Source organism: Phoenix dactylifera, unplaced genomic scaffold (genome assembly GCF_009389715.1).
Source record: "Phoenix dactylifera cultivar Barhee BC4 unplaced genomic scaffold, palm_55x_up_171113_PBpolish2nd_filt_p 000304F, whole genome shotgun sequence".
Classification (NCBI taxonomy): Eukaryota; Viridiplantae; Streptophyta; class Magnoliopsida; order Arecales; family Arecaceae; genus Phoenix; species Phoenix dactylifera.
In genome coordinates, this window is record NW_024067778.1 from 379,477 (window position 1) to 397,619 (window position 18,143).

General features: G+C 44.1%; 1 protein-coding gene across 1 annotated transcript; it reads left to right on the plus strand.

Moving 5' to 3' along the window:
- The first annotated feature begins 15,215 nt into the window (after positions 1-15,215).
- Positions 15,216-17,862, plus strand: LOC103723604 (protein BEARSKIN1-like). Its single transcript, XM_039118057.1, has 3 exons — positions 15,216-15,407; positions 16,853-17,133; positions 17,213-17,862. The coding sequence occupies exons 1-3, from the start codon at positions 15,236-15,238 to the stop codon at positions 17,738-17,740; spliced, it is 981 nt and encodes a 326-aa protein (XP_038973985.1). The 5' UTR covers positions 15,216-15,235; the 3' UTR covers positions 17,741-17,862.
- Positions 17,863-18,143: the final 281 nt, after the last annotated feature.

Consider the following 18,143-nt stretch of genomic DNA (forward strand, 5'->3'; position numbering starts at 1 on the left):
CTTCTTCAGGCGGACCGGCTTGACTGTTGGTAAAGTCGGGGTCGGCTCGAGGTCAATCGGGCTTTGCTCAGCTGAGACCATGTGTGTCGAGATTGTGCCTGCCGAGATCATTCTTGCCGAGGTCGTACTTATCGAGATTACGCTTGCCGTCAGATTCGGGTGCTTTAATCGTATGTGTGTGGGATGGTCCACTTTTCCCCCCATCACTACCCCTTGACTTCCGAGTTCGAGCTGTTTTCGAGTTTGGACGAAGGAAGTAGCTAATTCTGTCATGCTGATGAGACTAGGCGGCTTCAAATCATTTTGTTGTTTTGAAAGAAGAAAAAAGGGCGCTTTTGGATGTTTTTAATGAAGGCACGAGGCGGCAGCTTTTTGTTTTTCGAGGCGATTTTGTGCTACAGCATTATAATGGGACTCCAGTGTTCGAAGAGACAGCTGCTCCCCGTTCCATTTTTAAAGCGATGATCCAGGTTGATACGTTGGGCCGATTTTCAAGTCCGGCACATGGCGTGATCTGGATGGGAGGCACGGCTTTCTCTTGTCGATCCGATCCGTTGGAAGGGTCTATATAACACCTAGTCCAGCCCTAAGAGCCTTCATTGGGCTGCCATAGTCTTTGCCTTCTTTTTTCTCCATTTTACTTTCCTACGATTGTTGTTTAGTCTTCCCCGAAGGTGCCTCTAAGCATTTTTTGGAGGTTTTTCTTGATTCTCCATTTCTAGCCGCCGGTGCTTTCGGCGAGGACTACGGTAGGTTTTCCACTCACGCTTGCTTGGAGGCTTGCTTTTTCTCCTTTCTTTGTTTCTTCACCCTTTTTCCTCTTCCCTTGTTCTCTTCTGTCTTTTTTTTAAATTTGTGAGTGGGACAGATGTCAGGTGGCGCTTCATGTTCTACTGAGGCTCCTTCCCGTAGGAAGGAGGTCGAGCCAGAGGTGGGCCATGGCCTAGACGGAGTCGGGTCAAACCTGACTGAGGAAGAACTGGGCACGATTCAAACCCAGTTCTTCTTTCTGCGCGAGTTCGCTTTCGAGCTCGCGGGGCCAGAGGACTGGGTCACGAGACCCCCCCAGGTTTGATTGGAGTGTATGTAGAGACACTTCAGGCCAGTCTGAGATGCCCCCTGCCCGAGTTCATGAATGAGCTTCTGGAGATGTATCATCTCATCCCAACGCAGCTCGCTCCAAACTCATGGAGGATAATTATTGGCTTCTTGTCTCTTTGCCTCGCTCACGGCATACCGACCTTGATAAACGTCTTCCGCGGGTGTTACATGCTGAAATCTAACTCCACAGATAGAGGATGGCTATACTTTGCCCTTCAGGAAGGTAGGCCATTCTTCCAAGGCGCTCCTTCCTCCATTTGTGGGTGGAAGGAGAAGTTTTTCTTTCTCTCCTTCGAGCATCCATGGGGGTTCAACCCGTCGTGGGGCCTGCCAATACTTAAGCCCAATAATAAAACCCCCGAACTAACCACGGGCGAGCAGAAAATCCTTCAGGCTCTTCGCTGTCTAAAGGGGGATATCCTTCTGACCGACCTCCTGAGCGAGGAGACTCTAATAAATGTCGGCCTAAGCTCGGTGCGCCCTGAGGGTAAGGGCAGTTGTACTGCTCCTCCCTTCATTTCGTCGTCCTTCATTTTACTTTTGCTTTTTTATTCTTTTTTCTCTTTTTAGGGTTAGTCTGAGACTTGAGCTTCTTTTTTCTTTTTCAGAGACCGCAGGGATGGTGTCTAGCAACGAAGCCCTTCTCGCCAGGTACAATAAGAGAGCAACCGAAGCCGGCGGAGCTTGCCCCATGCCTAGGAAGAGGCCTAGGCCGGCTTCGACTTCTGCCCCTATGGAGGTTGAAGACCTTGAGGCTGAGACTTCCGAGCTTGTTCGGAAGAACAACAGGAAGAAGGTGGGGGAATCCAGATCGGAAGAGGCTTGCCTCGCTAAGCACGCGACTCCTGCCGAGGCCGTAGAGGAATCAGCAACCTGTGCTTGCCCGACCTCAGGCCCTCCAAAAGTCCGCAAGGTCATCCATCTCCGGTGCTCGGGACTTAAGCTGGGTAGCGGTCTTGGGGTCCCGAATTCTTCCCATGCTCCTTTGCCGAGCTCTTCAAGACTCGACCTCCCGAGCTCTTCAGGAGTTGAGGATCGCCCTAAGAGGAGGCTCTACTGCCTCGAGTGGTTGGTTTTCGGGTATGACTTGGCCCTCCACAATAGCAAAGTCGTTTGCAAGGTCATCCGCTGCACACTGCTTCCAGCTGACCGAGCCGAACTCAAAGTCAGTGGGGTCAGCAATTTTGTGGACTAGGCTTACTGTTCCACCATCTGAGTAAGTTTTTCTCATGCTTTCATTTTCATATCCTTCCAAGTTTTTAATCTCGGTTAACCTTTACTCCTCCTCGTTATAGCACCTCCATGAAATTGACGTGTTAGTCTCCACGGCGGCTGACTACCAAAACGAGGCCCGGAGGAGCCAGAGAGGGCAGGAGGTCGCGGAGAAGAAGCTTGCCGAGGGCAAGGCCAGGTGGAAGGAATCCACCGCGAGGGCGGAGGACATCGAGTCCGAGCTCAAGCTCAAGGCCGAGCGCCTTGAGGAGGAGGAAGCCTCGCATGCCCTTACCAGATCGACTCTTTGTTCTGCCGAGGCATGCTTGGCCGATGCCCAGTCTGAGCTTGCGGGCCAAAACTACGAAGTGGGGATTCTCCAGCTAAAGATCGAGCAACTTGAAGCTCGATAGAAGAAGGCAATGGAGCAAGCTCGAGACGCGGTGCAGATTTTTAGCGAGTCAGTCGAGTACCGAGAGGAGCTGGAGGAGGAGGCGGTCGATGGGCTCATCCGCAGCCTTGAGGACTTTCAGGCCTAGGTGTTGAGGCTTTGCCCCAAGCTCGACTTCAGTAATCTTCGGCCTCATCAGTTTAGGGCCGTTGAGGATAAACGAGGCTGTTGATGATGACAGCGCGTGTGAGAGTCCCGCCCCTGTAGCCGTCGAGGCCGAGACCGAGGTGAATGCTGAGGTCGCTCCTAAGATCCCATCTGGAGAAGCCTCAGAGGGTGCTCCCGAAGTGACTCTTGAGGCTGCTCCCGAGGCTGCTCCAGCGGACTGCCTCGAGGCCGGTGCAGAGGTCACCACTACTTCCGAGGCGGCCTGAGATTCTGCCATCTTCTTCTTCCTTTTTTTATTGTCGTTTGTAAATGAGGTCGGCCGCTAGAGCTATTGTTTGACTAAGCGGGCCGACTTCGGAGTCAGTGTCCTTGTACTTAGCTTCAAGGCTCTTTATCAATAAAATATACATTTTCTTCAATTTTGTTGCATCTTTGAACTTGTCTCTACTTGTGTTTTCGACAAATTCTTTGTCTTCGATTGTTTGGACAGGACTTCGCGCATCATTCACTTTTGAATCTGATTCCGGCATTTTTTGAAGAATTTTACTAAGTCTCTGGGCTCAGATCTAGTTGTAGTGCGGGCCGAGGTCGAGCTATTATTCGACTGTTGGAATCGTGAGCTTTTACAAGCTTGAGTGCGCTTCGATCCGTAGTGTCTGCCTTAGGCATCTCGGACTGTAGTCGAATTTTTGTTCGGTAGTACCCGAGATCGAGGGAGCTTTAGCTCGTGGTCGACTCAGCGGGGCATCCTGAGCTTGTTTGGGACGTCATTAGGTAGTGCCCGAGGTCAAGGGAGACTTGGCTTGCGGTCGACGCAGTGGGACATTCCGAGCTTGATCGGGATGTCATTAGGTAGTCCGCGAGGTCAAGGGAGACTTGGCTCACGGTCGATGCAGCGGGGCGTCCCGAGCTTGGTCGGGACGTCATTAGGTAGTACCCGAGGTTGAGGGAGACTTGGCTCGTAGTCGACGCACCGGTGCATTCCGAGCTTGGTCGGGATGTCATTAGGTAGTGCCCGAGGTCGAGGAAGACTTGGCTCACGGTCGACGTAGCAGGGCGTCTCAAGCTTGGTCGGGACGTCATTAGGTAGTATCCGAGGTCGAGAGAGACTTAGCTCACGGTCAACACAACGGGGCATCCCGAGCTTGGTCGGAACGTCATTAGGTCTCCCCAAGTGACTCGAAGCATTTTCTGGTGTTATGGGGACGCTTTCTGTTGTAATAGGGACCTGTGGTTCATAAGCAGATCATCATTAGAAGAAGTTTTGAATGGTTAGGAGAAATCCTTGAAGAATGTCTTATTGGTTGGATTTTCAAACATTGGAGATCCTTAAAAGGGCTTTATTGATAATACATCTTGAGATTCTCGGAGTGCCAACTTCGAAAAATGAGGGCTCCGTAACTCTCCAGATGATCTAGTGGATCGGTTGTCCCATTATACGGTTCTATTTGGGGTATCTTGAATCTCGGTGGGATTGGCTCATCCTCAATTAGGCAGGAGAGTTGAAATCGGGGTCGTCCTCATGCCTTACTCTTTGATCCCGGAGCACCTTAATTTGCCGTTCGAGTTCTTCAACCTTCTTATCGAGTTCCCTGCCTTGAGAAGTCGCCATGGTGGTCCGTCCCGATACTGACTGGCCTGGGGTTGACTTAGCTTCAGAAGGCTGCGGCCTTCTATCCTAGCGACTCCTTGGCGGCTCCCTCTGAGGAGATGCCCGGTAAGAACCCTGGTGATGGCACCGTTCCCCATTATCTTGAAGAGCAATGGGGATTACGGCCTAGGGACACAAGCTCATCTGGAGGGAGTGTTGATCCAATGTGAACTCGTGGAGGCGGCATAAGAGAGGCCTCTGTGGGCACAAGTGTGGTGCATCCAAAGCAAGAAATGCAAGAAACTGCAGTAGAAACAGTGTAAGGGTCGACTTATGCCGTTAATGAGTCGACCCCTGAAGAGCAAGGGTCGACTCATACTGTTAATGAGTCGATCCCTGAAGAGCAAGGGTCGACTCGTACCGTTAATGAGTCTACCCTTGAAGAGCAAGGGTCGACTCGTACCGTTTATGAGTCTACCCTTGAAGAGCAAGGGCCGACTCATGCTATTAAAGAGTCAACCCCAGGCTTGTTTCAGATTTAGGTACAGATGGAATTTGGTCTTCTACCTGCTTGAGACTTAAGTATTTGGATCTTGAGGGGGCTAACCATTATTTGGCTAGGTTTAGGCTCAAAGGGAGAGAGAGCATGCAAGTCATGGGTGCACATGGGTTTGGGTTGAGTGCTTTCTCATATGGTTTAGCCTAGGAGAGTTTTTTGGATTTGTGTCATGATTAACCATGTATATATACACTCACATATTTTGTGTATGGATGGAATGAAATCAGATGATACTCCTTTTTCCCTAAAAAATCCTATTCTCTTCTCTTTTCTTTCTCTCAAGCACGTAAGCCGCCACCCCAAGAACCCTAGGCCATAAGGAAGAAGAGCCTATTTCCGCTTGGCTCTTGTTCTCCTCCACCATCAAAGAACTAATGATCCACTCCTCTAGCAGCTAAGGAAAGTCTCCAGGTGCTGTGGTTTGAGGAGATTCATCTTCTCATGATTGGGATCAGATCCGTTTAGTCTCTCACAATTGGTATCAGAGCTATTGATTGCTGATTCGATAGAGGAAAATCAAAATCTGCGGTAAGCCTTCCAAACAGAATTTTCTGCGTTCATTAAAATTCTTTTTGATGTTATGGCTTCGAAAAATCTCAAAGCGGATTTTGAGAAGTTCGATGGAAAGAAAAACTTCACCCTATGGCAGCAAAGGGTGAAGGATTTGTTGGTGCAACAGTGAATCTATAAGGTCTTGGTTAGGAAAAGACCGGAAAGAATTAGTTTGGAAGATTGGAAAGAGTTAGAGGAGATTGCTTTTAGCACGATTTGTATGTGCTTGGCTGATCAGGTGCTACCTGAGATTTGCTCAGAGACAACGGCTAGAGGGCTATGGGAGAGGTTAGAGAACACATATATGGGCAAGAGTATGACTAATAAATTGTGGTTGAAGAAACAGTTGTATAGTCTGCGGATGCCAGAGGGAGGAGATCTGATTTTTCATATTCAGAAGTTCAATCAAGTTTGCACGGAGGTCATGAGCCTTGATGTGAAGATTGAGGAAGAAGATAGGACCCTTCTACTGCTGTATTCTCTTCCAGGATCATATGATGGGCTGATCACTACCTTGGTGTATGAAAAAGACACCCTGAATTATGAAGAGGTGATTGGTGTTCTTCGGTCTAATGAACAAAGGAAAAAGATCTGTAAGGGAGCTTCAAACTCAAAGGTACTTACTGTAAATGAGAGGCAAGGAAGGCCTCGAGAAAGGGTTAGAAAGAAGTCCAAGGGCAGATTTAAGTCTCGGGGCAAGCAGAAGGCTTGGAAGTGCTATAAGTGTCATCAGATTGGACACATAAGGGGAATTGTCCTTTGTTGAAATCTGAGAAGGAAAAGAATTCTCCCAAGGGAAGTTTGGCCAGTCATGGTGGTGTTCCTCCATTTGAAGACAGTGGGGATGACATACTGGTAGTGTCAGATGGAACAATGAAGCATAATAGCCAATAGACTCTAGATTCAGCCTATTCGTATCACTACACTTCACATCGAAAGTGGTTTGATACTTACGAGAAAACCGATGGAGGAAGTGTAAGCCTTGGTGATGATCATCCTTGCAAGATTGCTAGTGTAGGTATCATAAAGGTGAGGATGTATGATGGAGTCATTAGAACATTGACCAATGTCAGGCATGTCCCGAAGTTGAAGAAGAATCTGATTTCATTGGGCTATCTAGAGAAGCGTGGGTGTGCTTTTGGAAGCTAACTGGACAACGACTGTTTGAGGATCACCAAAAAAGCGTTAGTGGTGATGAAGGGCAGAAGGATGACCAATAATCTCTATGAGATGGAAGGCTTAGTAGTGACAGATGATGCAGAGGTGTTGGCGACAGCATAGGTGAAGCAGTTGGTCTACAAACTGTGGCACTATCGGATGGGTCATATGAGTGACAGGGGGCTCACGGAACTCGGCAAGGGAAGTCTGATTTCAGTAGTGCAAAAGGAAGGAAATGACATATATGAGCCTTGCATTTATGGCAAACAGCTCTGAGTTCAGAAGGTACTGTGAGGAGCATGGCATCAAATGCAATCTCACAGTAAGGATGACTCTTCAACAGAATGGTGTGGCCGAGAGGATGAACCGTACATTGACAGAGAAGGCTAGGAGTTTGAGGCTGCAGACATCACTTTCCAAAACTTTTTGGGGTGATGCGATAACTTTTTCTTGTTTTCTTATTAACAGGTAGCTTAATGGAGGCATTCCAGAGGAGATCTAGAGTGGGAAGAAAGTGGAGCTTGGCCACCTAAAGGTATTCGGTTGCCCGGCCTATGCATTAGTGGAGGCAACCGAAAGAAGCAAACTTGATCCGAAATCACAGCAGATGGTCTTCATCGGATATCCATAAGGGGTTAAAGGTTATTTGTTGTGGGATCCTCATTCACAGAAGTCCACCATTAGTAGGAATGTTATCATTGATGAAGAGAGCATCCTGATGAGGCTAGGAGTAGCAGATGAAGTGCAAAAGGCTGGACAAGGCAGCCGTGGATAGCACTCGCTAGCAGGTGATATTCCTTTAAATTCTACCTCGAAATGTGTTTCTTTTGAGATGGAATTTGGTAGGCATGTTTCCACACGTATGGAGGACTATCTAGGAGGGCCATCAGTCCAAGAAGAGGTGCAGGTAGAGTCACAGAGTTTCGGTTTGAGGGACCTTGTCAGGGGAGTTGCACTGCAAGGCAAAAGCGCATCATCTTTAAGCCTGTCAGGTATGGCATTGATGAGACTATCTCCCATGCTCTCATTACTGCCAATGGAGATCCAGAGATATTTGAAGATGCCATGGGGAGCTCAGAAAGGAAGTCATGGATTCAAGCCAAGATGGAAGAGATGCAGTCTCTTGAGAAGAACAGGACATAGCAACTTATGGATCTACCGGAAGGTGCTTGGGCCATTGGTTCTAAATGGATTTTCATGAAGAAAAAGGTGTCTTCAGAGCAAGGTAGAATTATGTACAAGGCAAGGCTAGTAGTTAAGGGATATTCACAGAGAGAGTGAGAGTGGACTACACAGAGGTATTCTCTCCGGTAGTGCGGCATACTTCAATTCGAGTATTGCTATCTTTGGTAGCACAGTATGATATAGAATTGGAGCAGATGGATGTGAAGACGACATTCTTACATGAGAGCCTAGAGGAGATGATATACATGCAGCAACCAGCTGGTTTCAGGCAGCCGGAGTTGGAAGAAAAGATGTGTCTACTGAAGAGATCTCTCTATGGTTTGAAGCAGTCACCCCAACAGTGGTATAAGAGGTTTGATACCTTTATTCTTAGTCTTGGATTTTCCATATGTGAGCATGATAATCGTGTCTATGTGAAGGATGTGAATGAGAAGAATGCTCTATATTTGCTTCTATATGTGGATGATATGCTCATTGCCAGCAGGAGTATCAATGTAGTAAATGAGCTGAAATCAGCATTGTCTGCTGAATTTGAGATGAAAGATTTGGGTCCTTTCAAGAAAATTCTTGAAATGGAGATTAACAGAGATAGAAGCAAGAGTGTCCTCCACTTATCATTGGGAGGATACATTCAGAGGGTCTTGATTAGGTTTGGGATGGATAAAGCCTAACCGGTTGGCGCACCGCTTGCAAGCCATATGTCTGTTTCAAAGTTGCAGTGCCTCCAAACAGATGAAGAGAAAGAGTACGTGGATAGAGTTCCATATGCCAGTGCCGTGGGCAGCGTGATGTATGTTATGATGTGTTGTAGGTTAGACATAGCACATGCAGTGAGCTAGGTGAGTAGGTACATGGCAAACCCATGGAAGGAGCACTGGCAGGCACTAAAGTGGATTTTTCGGTATCTACAAGGAACTCGGAAGCTTGGTCTAACTTTTGAGCAGCAAGATGGACATGGGAGGAACTCCAATGCCTCAAGGGAGTTTTCAGGTCCATTGGAAGAGTTTGTGGATGCAAATTTTGCAGGTGATTTGGATACGAGGAGGTCTACTGCAGGTTATGTGTTCAGCATATTTAGTGGACCGATTTCGTGGAGATCAACCCTTCAACCTATCACGGCCTTTTCCACCACAGAGGCTGAGTATATAGGGATCACAGAGATTGCCAAGGAGGCTCTTTGGTTGAAGAGACTCATTCAGGAGATGGGGGTGAAACAGAGTACGGTGGTACTGCACAGCGACAATCAGAGTGCTCTGCAATTGGTTCAGAATCCAGTCTATCATGCTCGCACAAAGCATATAGACATGAGATACCACAGGATCAGGGAGCTGGTGGAAGAAGGTGAGGTGATACTGGTTAAAGTTCATACGAAGAAGAACCAGTCGGATGCACTTACGAAGATTCTTCTACGGGATAGTTTTCTCTCTTGTGTGGGATTGATGGGGTTAACGAACCAGGTGGAGCTTGCAGAGGATTTGGAGCACCAAGGTAGAGATTATGGGCATAAGTATGGCGCATCCAAAGTAAGGAATGCAAGAAACTGCAGTGAAAACAGTATAAGGGTCGACTCATGCTGTTAATGAGTCGACCCCTAAAGAGCAAGGGTCGACTCATGCTGTTAATGAGTCGATCCCTGAAGAGCAAGGGCCGACTCATGTTGTTAAAGGGTCGACTCCAGGCTTGTTTCAGATTTAGGTAGAGATGGGATTTGGTCTTCTACTTGCTTGAGACTCAAGTATTTGGGTCTTGAGGGGGCTAACTATTATTGGGCTAGGTTTAAGCTCAAAGGGAGAGAGAATGCAAGTCATGGGTGTACATGGGCTTGGGTTGAGTGCTTTCTCATGTAGTTTAGCCTAGGGAAATTTTTTTAATTTAGGTCATGATTAACCATGTGTATATATACTCACGTATTTTGTATATGGATGGAATGAAATTAGATGATACTCCTTTCTCCCTAAAAAACCCTATTCTCTTCTCTTCTCTTCCTCTTATGCACATATGCCGCCGTCCCCAAGAACCCTAGGCCATAAGGAAGAAGAGCCTATTTTCGCTTGGCTCTTGTTCTCCTCCACCATCAAAGAACCAGTGATCCACGCCTATAGCAGCTAAGGAAAGTCTCCAGGTGCTATGATTTGAAGCGATTCATCGATCTTCTCATGATTGGGATTAGATCCGTTCAGTCTCCCACAGCCTCCACTGGTTGCAGAGTTTGGACTGCAGTGGCTAGTGCTTGGACTCGCTGCACCAGCACGTCGAACTCTTCAGGTTGGATTTGCGGCACTTGATCTGTTGGAGGCCTCGGTGGTGGATTCTGGACCGAGCGACCAAGGATTGGTGCGTGGTGTCTGGAGGCATTAGAAGCCCCTCTTCTCCTTAGTCTCATGATCATGACTCGGGCCCTTCCTCTAGCACCAACTGTTGCTGGAAAATAGACCCGGGGGTGACCACGAACTAAGGAGGAGGAGCTTCTGCTGCAGTGCGGTGGCGGACGGCTGTCTCCGGCGGACTTGCAAAAAGCTTTTGGCCGGGGAATCCGGCGAAGGCCCTCTGATGCTTAAGTCAGAGAGGAATTTGGAGATATTTTTAATGCAGAGGTGTTTTCTGGCGAGGGGAGAAGATGATCCCCTCCCTGGAGTTCTCCCCCCTCTTTATAGGAGGGGGTATAGCGGTTACATGCAATCAAATGTCATTGCGTGAATCTTGGGTTAAATGAATTATCTTAGATGACGTGAAATTTTAGGCTAGCTGGCGATCAGTTGGGATTGTGAGGATTCAAATAGTGACAGCCGTTGTGGCGGAGACTGCGGGATTTGATTTTGGATATGGAGGATTTGGTGATCCCTTCTTTAGGCGGACCAACTTGACTGTTGGTGAAGTTGGGGTCGACTCGAGGTCAATTGGCCTTTGCTCAGCCAAGACCCATGCCGAGGTTGTGCTTGCCGAGGTCGTTCCTGCCGAGGTCGTACCTACCGAGGTCGTTCCTGCCGAGGTCGTTCTTATTAAGATTACGCTTGCCGTCAGATTCAGGTGCTTTAATCGTATGTGTGTGGGGTGGTCCACTTTTCCCCCCATCAAATGGAATTAAATGTTGTTAAAATATCTGCAAAAGAAGAGAAAAACAGAAGAAAAAGAGAGAGAAAAATAATTTTATTTTTTTTGTTTTGTCATATTTGGTACATCTTAGGGGTTATATATATGTGTACAAACTCCATACAAGAAATATAATATAAAATGATGTACGATCATGCTAATAAAGAAATAAAATACTCGCTGAAGCAAGTTATCATGTAATTTTTAAAAATTACTCTAACAGGATCATACTATCAAAGAAAAATAATACTAACCGATACAGAATCACGTTAACAAAAAAAAATGATATTGACCGATACATGATCATGCTAACAAAAAAAATAATATAGACTGATATAGATTGTTACGTGATCGCTAAAATTATGCTAATAAATGTAAAGCATCAAAAACCAGCATAATCTTAAAAACTTGTAATGCAACTTTTATGCCTGAACGCTTACGTACATATGGAAAAGCATATACAATACATGTGCATGGCACTGCTGACTCTCCTTGAGAGCCCAGACATCTGCACAACAATCTAGGACAATGTGAACATATACCCAGCCACTTGGAAATTGGTTCACAACCATTGGTTTACCAATATTTCAAATTTACTGGATATGAGATTAACCTACCTTCTCTTTGTCCACTGTAATATGTTTATAGAAAATATATTCTGTAAATTAATCAGCATTTGTGACACAGGTGGTTTGGTATGATGAAGCACTATTATATTTTCCATGATTGACTTTCCCAAGAATTGTTATATAGTTGCCTCATTCTTTTCAGCGAGGGCCAGACTAAGAAACTTGCAAATTAAGAAAGTGATGACAATGCATAATCACTTACCTCCCCAAACGCTAAACCATGTTATTCAGCAAATTATCAAGTGGAAGCTTGGCAGAACAAAACTTTGTGGTAACCTAAATAACATGACACATACTTCAACATAATTTTTCCCCTAGAATTATTACTTAAGATCCACCCAAATTTGTAAAATTTGTAAAATCAATACATGGAATAAGAGAAAGCTGAGTACAAATACTTAACAACTCCAGTTGCAAAAAGTTCCTACAAGTGAGTTATGTGGGAAAGTTTTATTGGCTCTATAAATTTTGGTGCCTTGAAGTTTAATATGAATTTTACAAATTTGTAAAGTTAATCCTTGCTTGGCATTAATTAATTTTTCCAATACTTAGATAGAAAGAGCAAACCAAGTGCAAATCCTTTAAAACTCTAGTTGTGAGAAATTACTACAAATGAGGAATGTGGTTTCTATACATTGGCTCCATAACGTTGACCCTATAGTCTGGTTTGTATATTGAAATGATCTGATGTAAATGCAAAGGAGGAAAAGATTTTGAAGACTGATAGAAAAGGATGGAATATATTAGCCCTTGTTATTTGCTCAAGAACCTCGATTGAAAGGAATGGAAGGATATTCAGAGATGAGAAGCACTCCGGGATCAAAACAGTTAGAAGATTTTAAATCTTTTCTTAGAGGCTGCTCTATTTTAGTCAAGAAGAAGCTGCTAACCTCTATTACGAAAATTTTGAGGAATTGGCCCTCTTAAAGCACTTTGGATGGTAAAATAATGTGGAAGCTATTTTACCTTTGCCAGAAGATCATAATTATAGTTGGTCAATGGCTTTTGAATTATATATATGATGCTGCTTAGGTGCTAATTCCAATTCTCCAGCTATCTCATCCCTGAAGCATTCACATTTACTAGAACTAAGAACTCCATCTCAGCGACCTCATAGTGTTAGAATAACCCTAAGAAGGTGCATGGCATGACACAAGTGACTGAGAGAATCAGCTAAGAATCACTGATTCGCTGTGGTAAACCTAAATTCCACCCCTAATCATTTGGTGCATATGATTTTTGCTCAAACCTTCATTGATCTGCACCAATCCCAGATCAGTAACCAATATATAATCAGACATGCACAAGTGTGCACGCGCTCGCTTAACGAAAAATGGACGTTATGAAAGTGTTGGAAGAGTGCATTTCAATCAAGCAGGCTGTTATCCATAAATTTCCCAGAAGTCTACTGCACATGCTATACCCCAAGCTATGGCGGCTTTGTCTCGAACCATTCTCTCTAGTCTAAAATTCCATCTGATATTTATAAGGGAATTCACTCATTCAGGGAAGATAAGATCTATATAATACCATATATAATAAGAACTTCTTCACTAATTAGGATAGCACTAACTATTCTTGGGGCAGTGTTTGTAAGTCTTTGTTCCAATAGTACAATCCAGATGTACTGGTAATGACTTGGTTCTCACCACACCACTCCCATCTGTACCTGTTAACTGTAATGGCAGCTAAGAATGGTATGTAGTGATACAAATTGGTTGCATAAATTATCAAACAACTATACATTGGAGACGATAATAACAGGCAATAATTGGTTGGGATCAAGACAAAGCTAAACTGATATTGGGGTGAAACTTGCAAGGTGTGGTTAATTTCTGACCGTTATCAAATGAAGCCTGACAAAAGATGCAAGCTGGAGGGGATGCCCTTGCATGTCATACGAGGATGCTAATGCTATCTCAGGGTATACCTACAGGGACTGGCAATCAATTTGTACTTGGATTGTAGTTTTCCAATCTCATATTTAAACATTTCTGCCAGAGTGCAATATATGACAGACTTAAGGATTTATGTATGGCCCAATTATAACTGTCCAATTCATCATTCTACACTTCATTTATATCTTGGCTTGTGAAGCAAGATCATTATCCTTCAAGAAAAAACAAAAAGAAACTTGCTTAGAACAAACATATCGAAATCTGTTGTATATTAATTGCACTTGAACCTGTATTCCATTATGTAACTCATCTAATCCACACTCATATATAAGAGACTCGAATTAAGGATGGTGGGATGTTTAGTCTCACCATGCATGCCTATAAACTTCTGAAGTCTATGCATATATTTTGGTGATTGCACCATTTAGCACTACTCAAAAATAAATTGAAATCTGATGTGCACTTTACATGCTATCCCTGTAATGCCTCCAGAATATATAAGATTCTTGTTCTTTCCAATTATTTTTCATGGTTGAATGCATGTAAGTGCTTCGATAATGTAAGACCCATATAAGTCTTGTGGTTGATTGAACAAGACAGGTTTGTAGCTGGAGAGGATCCAAACTCGACCACACATTAGCTCCTTTAACAATTTAGTTAGATTGTAATAATAAACAATAACAATGACAGTGATGATGATCATGGAATTTACATTTTCATCTGTTCGATTTTGATGAGAGAAAATAGGTTGTGAAGTATGCCTTTGAGGGAATGCTACAGAAACCACGAGTTTTATAATATGGATTTGTATAAAATTTATGGACAAAATGAGAATTACCAAAAACATAGAATTTTATATATTATATGCACAAATTGTTTCTAAGATAGCATAACATCCTACTTTATGCTCTCAATTCAGCAAGAACTTAAAAGAGACTCTAATGACTTGGGGCTTGCCCTAGTAGTTATTAACCTCTACCTAGCTACCAGAGAATCTGCATTCTAATCTTGGATAGTGCATACTATAGTATTGCGATCTTGGTAATTATAGTATACCCATAGATTTCTCTTCTTCTCTCTCTCTCTCTCTCTTGAAAAAAGAAACTCTGCTTAAAAAAAAAAATATTGCTCCAGTACTGGCCTGCCATGTTTGACATGAAAATTGGTGCTTTGTACCATATTCTCACTGCATATTCTACTGACCTTATGAATCATACTGAACTCCTTCCACCATGTGGCATGCCCGTGGTGTCGAGCTTTATTTGATGCCAGGGCTGAGCATTAGCGTTATTTGATGACTTCATTCGATCTTATACTACTAGCGGTCCACCTGTTCTCAACTCCCAAGCCATTCATATAACTTCTTTATATTTTTCAACGCTCCTGCGCTAAACTCTAGGGATAATTGCTCTGAAATCTAGACTACACTTGCTTTGAGAACAATCAAATAATCCCATAATTGAATTACTATTCTATTCCTCGGGATCGTTAACAGACTAGAATAACAAGCAGCTAGTATAATAACCTTAAATTCCTTCAAGTCTCATGCTCTTGACTTCTTTTCTACGATACTAGCTTTATCCCAACCCACCGGCGTAGCTGCCGGCGTCAACGTTTTGACACCCATCACATATATAACTGCACTGGCGCCACCCCGCGTACAATACTTTGTTCTAAGGTTTCTGAGGGCTTGGCCAGAGGATGGCTTCATCTTCGTCATCGAACTCGGGAGTTCCACCGGGGTTTCGATTCCACCCGACCGACGAGGAGCTCCTCCTTTTCTATCTAAAGAAGAAGATCTCGTTTGAGAAGTTCGACTTGGAGGTGATTAGAGAGATTGATTTGAATAAGGTAGAGCCATGGGACTTGCAAGGTAATACTGGAAGTCTAGCTTTATCTATAAAGAAAGCTTTATGCAAGCGTTATATACGTAGTTATAAATGACTTGTGATATAGGAGCTCATCTAGTTAATGGCTTTTGGAAGACATGAAAATGGTGATTGTAGACATTTTAACTGCACTCGCCAAATGATGTAAATTTTCTTTTCTTTGGAAGAAAAGATGATGTTAATTTTTAGTTAATGAATATCTACGCTTTCCTCCCACAATAGTTTAAATTGCAGCATGTAATATTTTATATGAATCATGAAGCATGTATTTTAATTTAAATATTTGAGATATTCTGTTTTATACATGTTACAACAAAGTATTTAGAAGTATCAATTATTCCCCTGTTGTTTAAGATTATTTAAATTCTGGTGATCTGAACCAGGTTTGGTTAAATAAGTTAAAATTGTGATAATTGTAAAGCACCACCATAATTATCCCTTTATGCTTCAATAAGTGACGTAAAATTTGGTTTGTTTGGCGAGGTGGTGTGGTTTCTCTGTTTTTAGATACATAATTTTTTTTTCTTCGAAAAGCACCTGATACGTTTCTTCATGAGGGAAGCATGTAATATGTTTTAACCATGATAAGTATTCGTAGATGATGTTTTCAGTCTACTATTTCTAGTAATATTCCTTTCCACATCATTTTTTTGCTGTAGTTTCTACTTCATGGTTTGAATTGCAGGTTATGTGTTTTATATACTCTTTACATACCACATAAAAGAAATCCTTATTTATGGAATAATTTGTCTTTTAATGTAATCTCCCAGTCATTACGATGAACATTTAAAGTTTATTATGCAATCAGAGTCTTGGTCGTTTAGGCTAAAATGTATCATCCCTTGGTGAATCATTTTCTGCCATCAGATGTATTTATTTGATTAGAATTAGAAAACAAAGGATAAATGAAAGGTATTCATTACTTTGTTTGATAGTTGAATTTTATAGTACTTGTATATTATGACTCCCTGAGAGCACTGGATTGGTAGGATCCTGCCCCAGCCCAATCCCAACTGGATGGCTTTCCCAAATAACAATAGAAGTCAGGAGTAACTAATGGTCTATTTACTTGTATTTCTCCAAAACAGTCCTATTTATTTGTACACTTTTTTTTCTGGGTTTAGAGCAATGAAGCACAAAGATGATATTACTTTTCCAACTCTTGATGGTTATTCTCTTTAAAGTATTTATTGTTCTGATTGAAGGTTAAGGTGACTGCCAAAATTTACCAACAGTTAAACCCTTCATAAAGTGGCACATTTTCAGATCATAGCATGCTGAAAAAGATATACTTTACACCCTCACAAGCAGGTCATTTGATCACTTCACGTGTGGGAGTAGAGCATGCATGACCTTCTCAGAATGAGTTACCACAACCTAGTGCTCTTAGTGTAATTATTGTGACATGCTCTTAGTTTCCTTGCTTCAGAGAGATGCAGAATAGGATCCACACCTCAAAATGAATGGTACCTCTTCAGCCACAAGGATCGCAAGTACCCCACCGGCTCGAGGACCAACCGTGCCACCAACAATGGCTTCTGGAAGGCCACCGGCCGAGACAAGTGCATCAGGACCAGCTACAAGAAGATCGGCATGCGAAAGACCCTTGTGTTCTACTGCGGCCGCGCCCCCCATGGCCAGAAGACCGACTGGATCATGCACGAGTACCGCCTCGAAGGCTCCGAGGACGCCGCCGACAGCAGCGGCGCTGTAAGCTCCTCCTCCACAATTCTAATTCTATGTTACGATGCACCATAGCGAGCATGCTCATATGATTGCCTTCTAACAGGAGGATGGGTGGGTGGTGTGCCGGGTGTTCAAGAAGAAGTGCTTCTTTAAAGCCGGGACCGGAGGCGGCACGAGCCAAGGCTCGGTGATCCACGTCGGTGGCCCGGCGAGCCATGACCAGGCTAGGCCACTGAGCTCTCAATACATCCATCCACACCACCACCACCAGCAGCAGCAGCAGCAGCAGTCAGTCGCTAACTTATACTACTCTCAATTGCCGACACAGTCCTACTCTCATGTCCAGGTGCAGGACCTGTTAACCAACCACAGGCCGACGGGCTATGACTTGTCGGTGCTCCCGACCGAGTCATCCGCGATGGTCAAGCCATATGAAGGAGGGCTCGAAGTCGGCGCCGGCGAGGGGATGCAGCATGTCGATGAGGGAAGGGATCAGAGCCCTAATGATTGGACGGTGCTCGACGGAATTGATGGGAGGTTCGGGGGCGCCGGAGGTGAGGGGGTGCAGCAGATGAATCAGATTTCCGGCCAACGTGGTGGAGAGATGGAGCTGTGGGGGTATGGGAAGTAGGAAGGCCGGCCTGGATTGGACGCATTTATTATTGGTTTTACTGGCAATCCGGATGCAAAACTAGATTTATAAATATAAGTGTATTCAATTATTGTATGCTACATGGACCAATTAATATTGTTTGAGGGAACTTTGCATGGCAGTCCCCCTGCCGGGAGATAGAGCACCCTTCACTCTATCTCTAGAGTTTCATTCATCGCGCATGCCTGCATTAGATTAAGATTTCAAATTTATTCAAATATAATCACAAACATCACGATCGGCCCATGGTCAGCTCCAATACATAGATCCGTGCTACAGTATTTCCTAATCTACATAGGTTATGAGCCGAGTTCGCTTTGATACCATTTGGAACAATCCAAACCTCACTTAAAATGGCTAGCTAGAATATATTATTTGGATT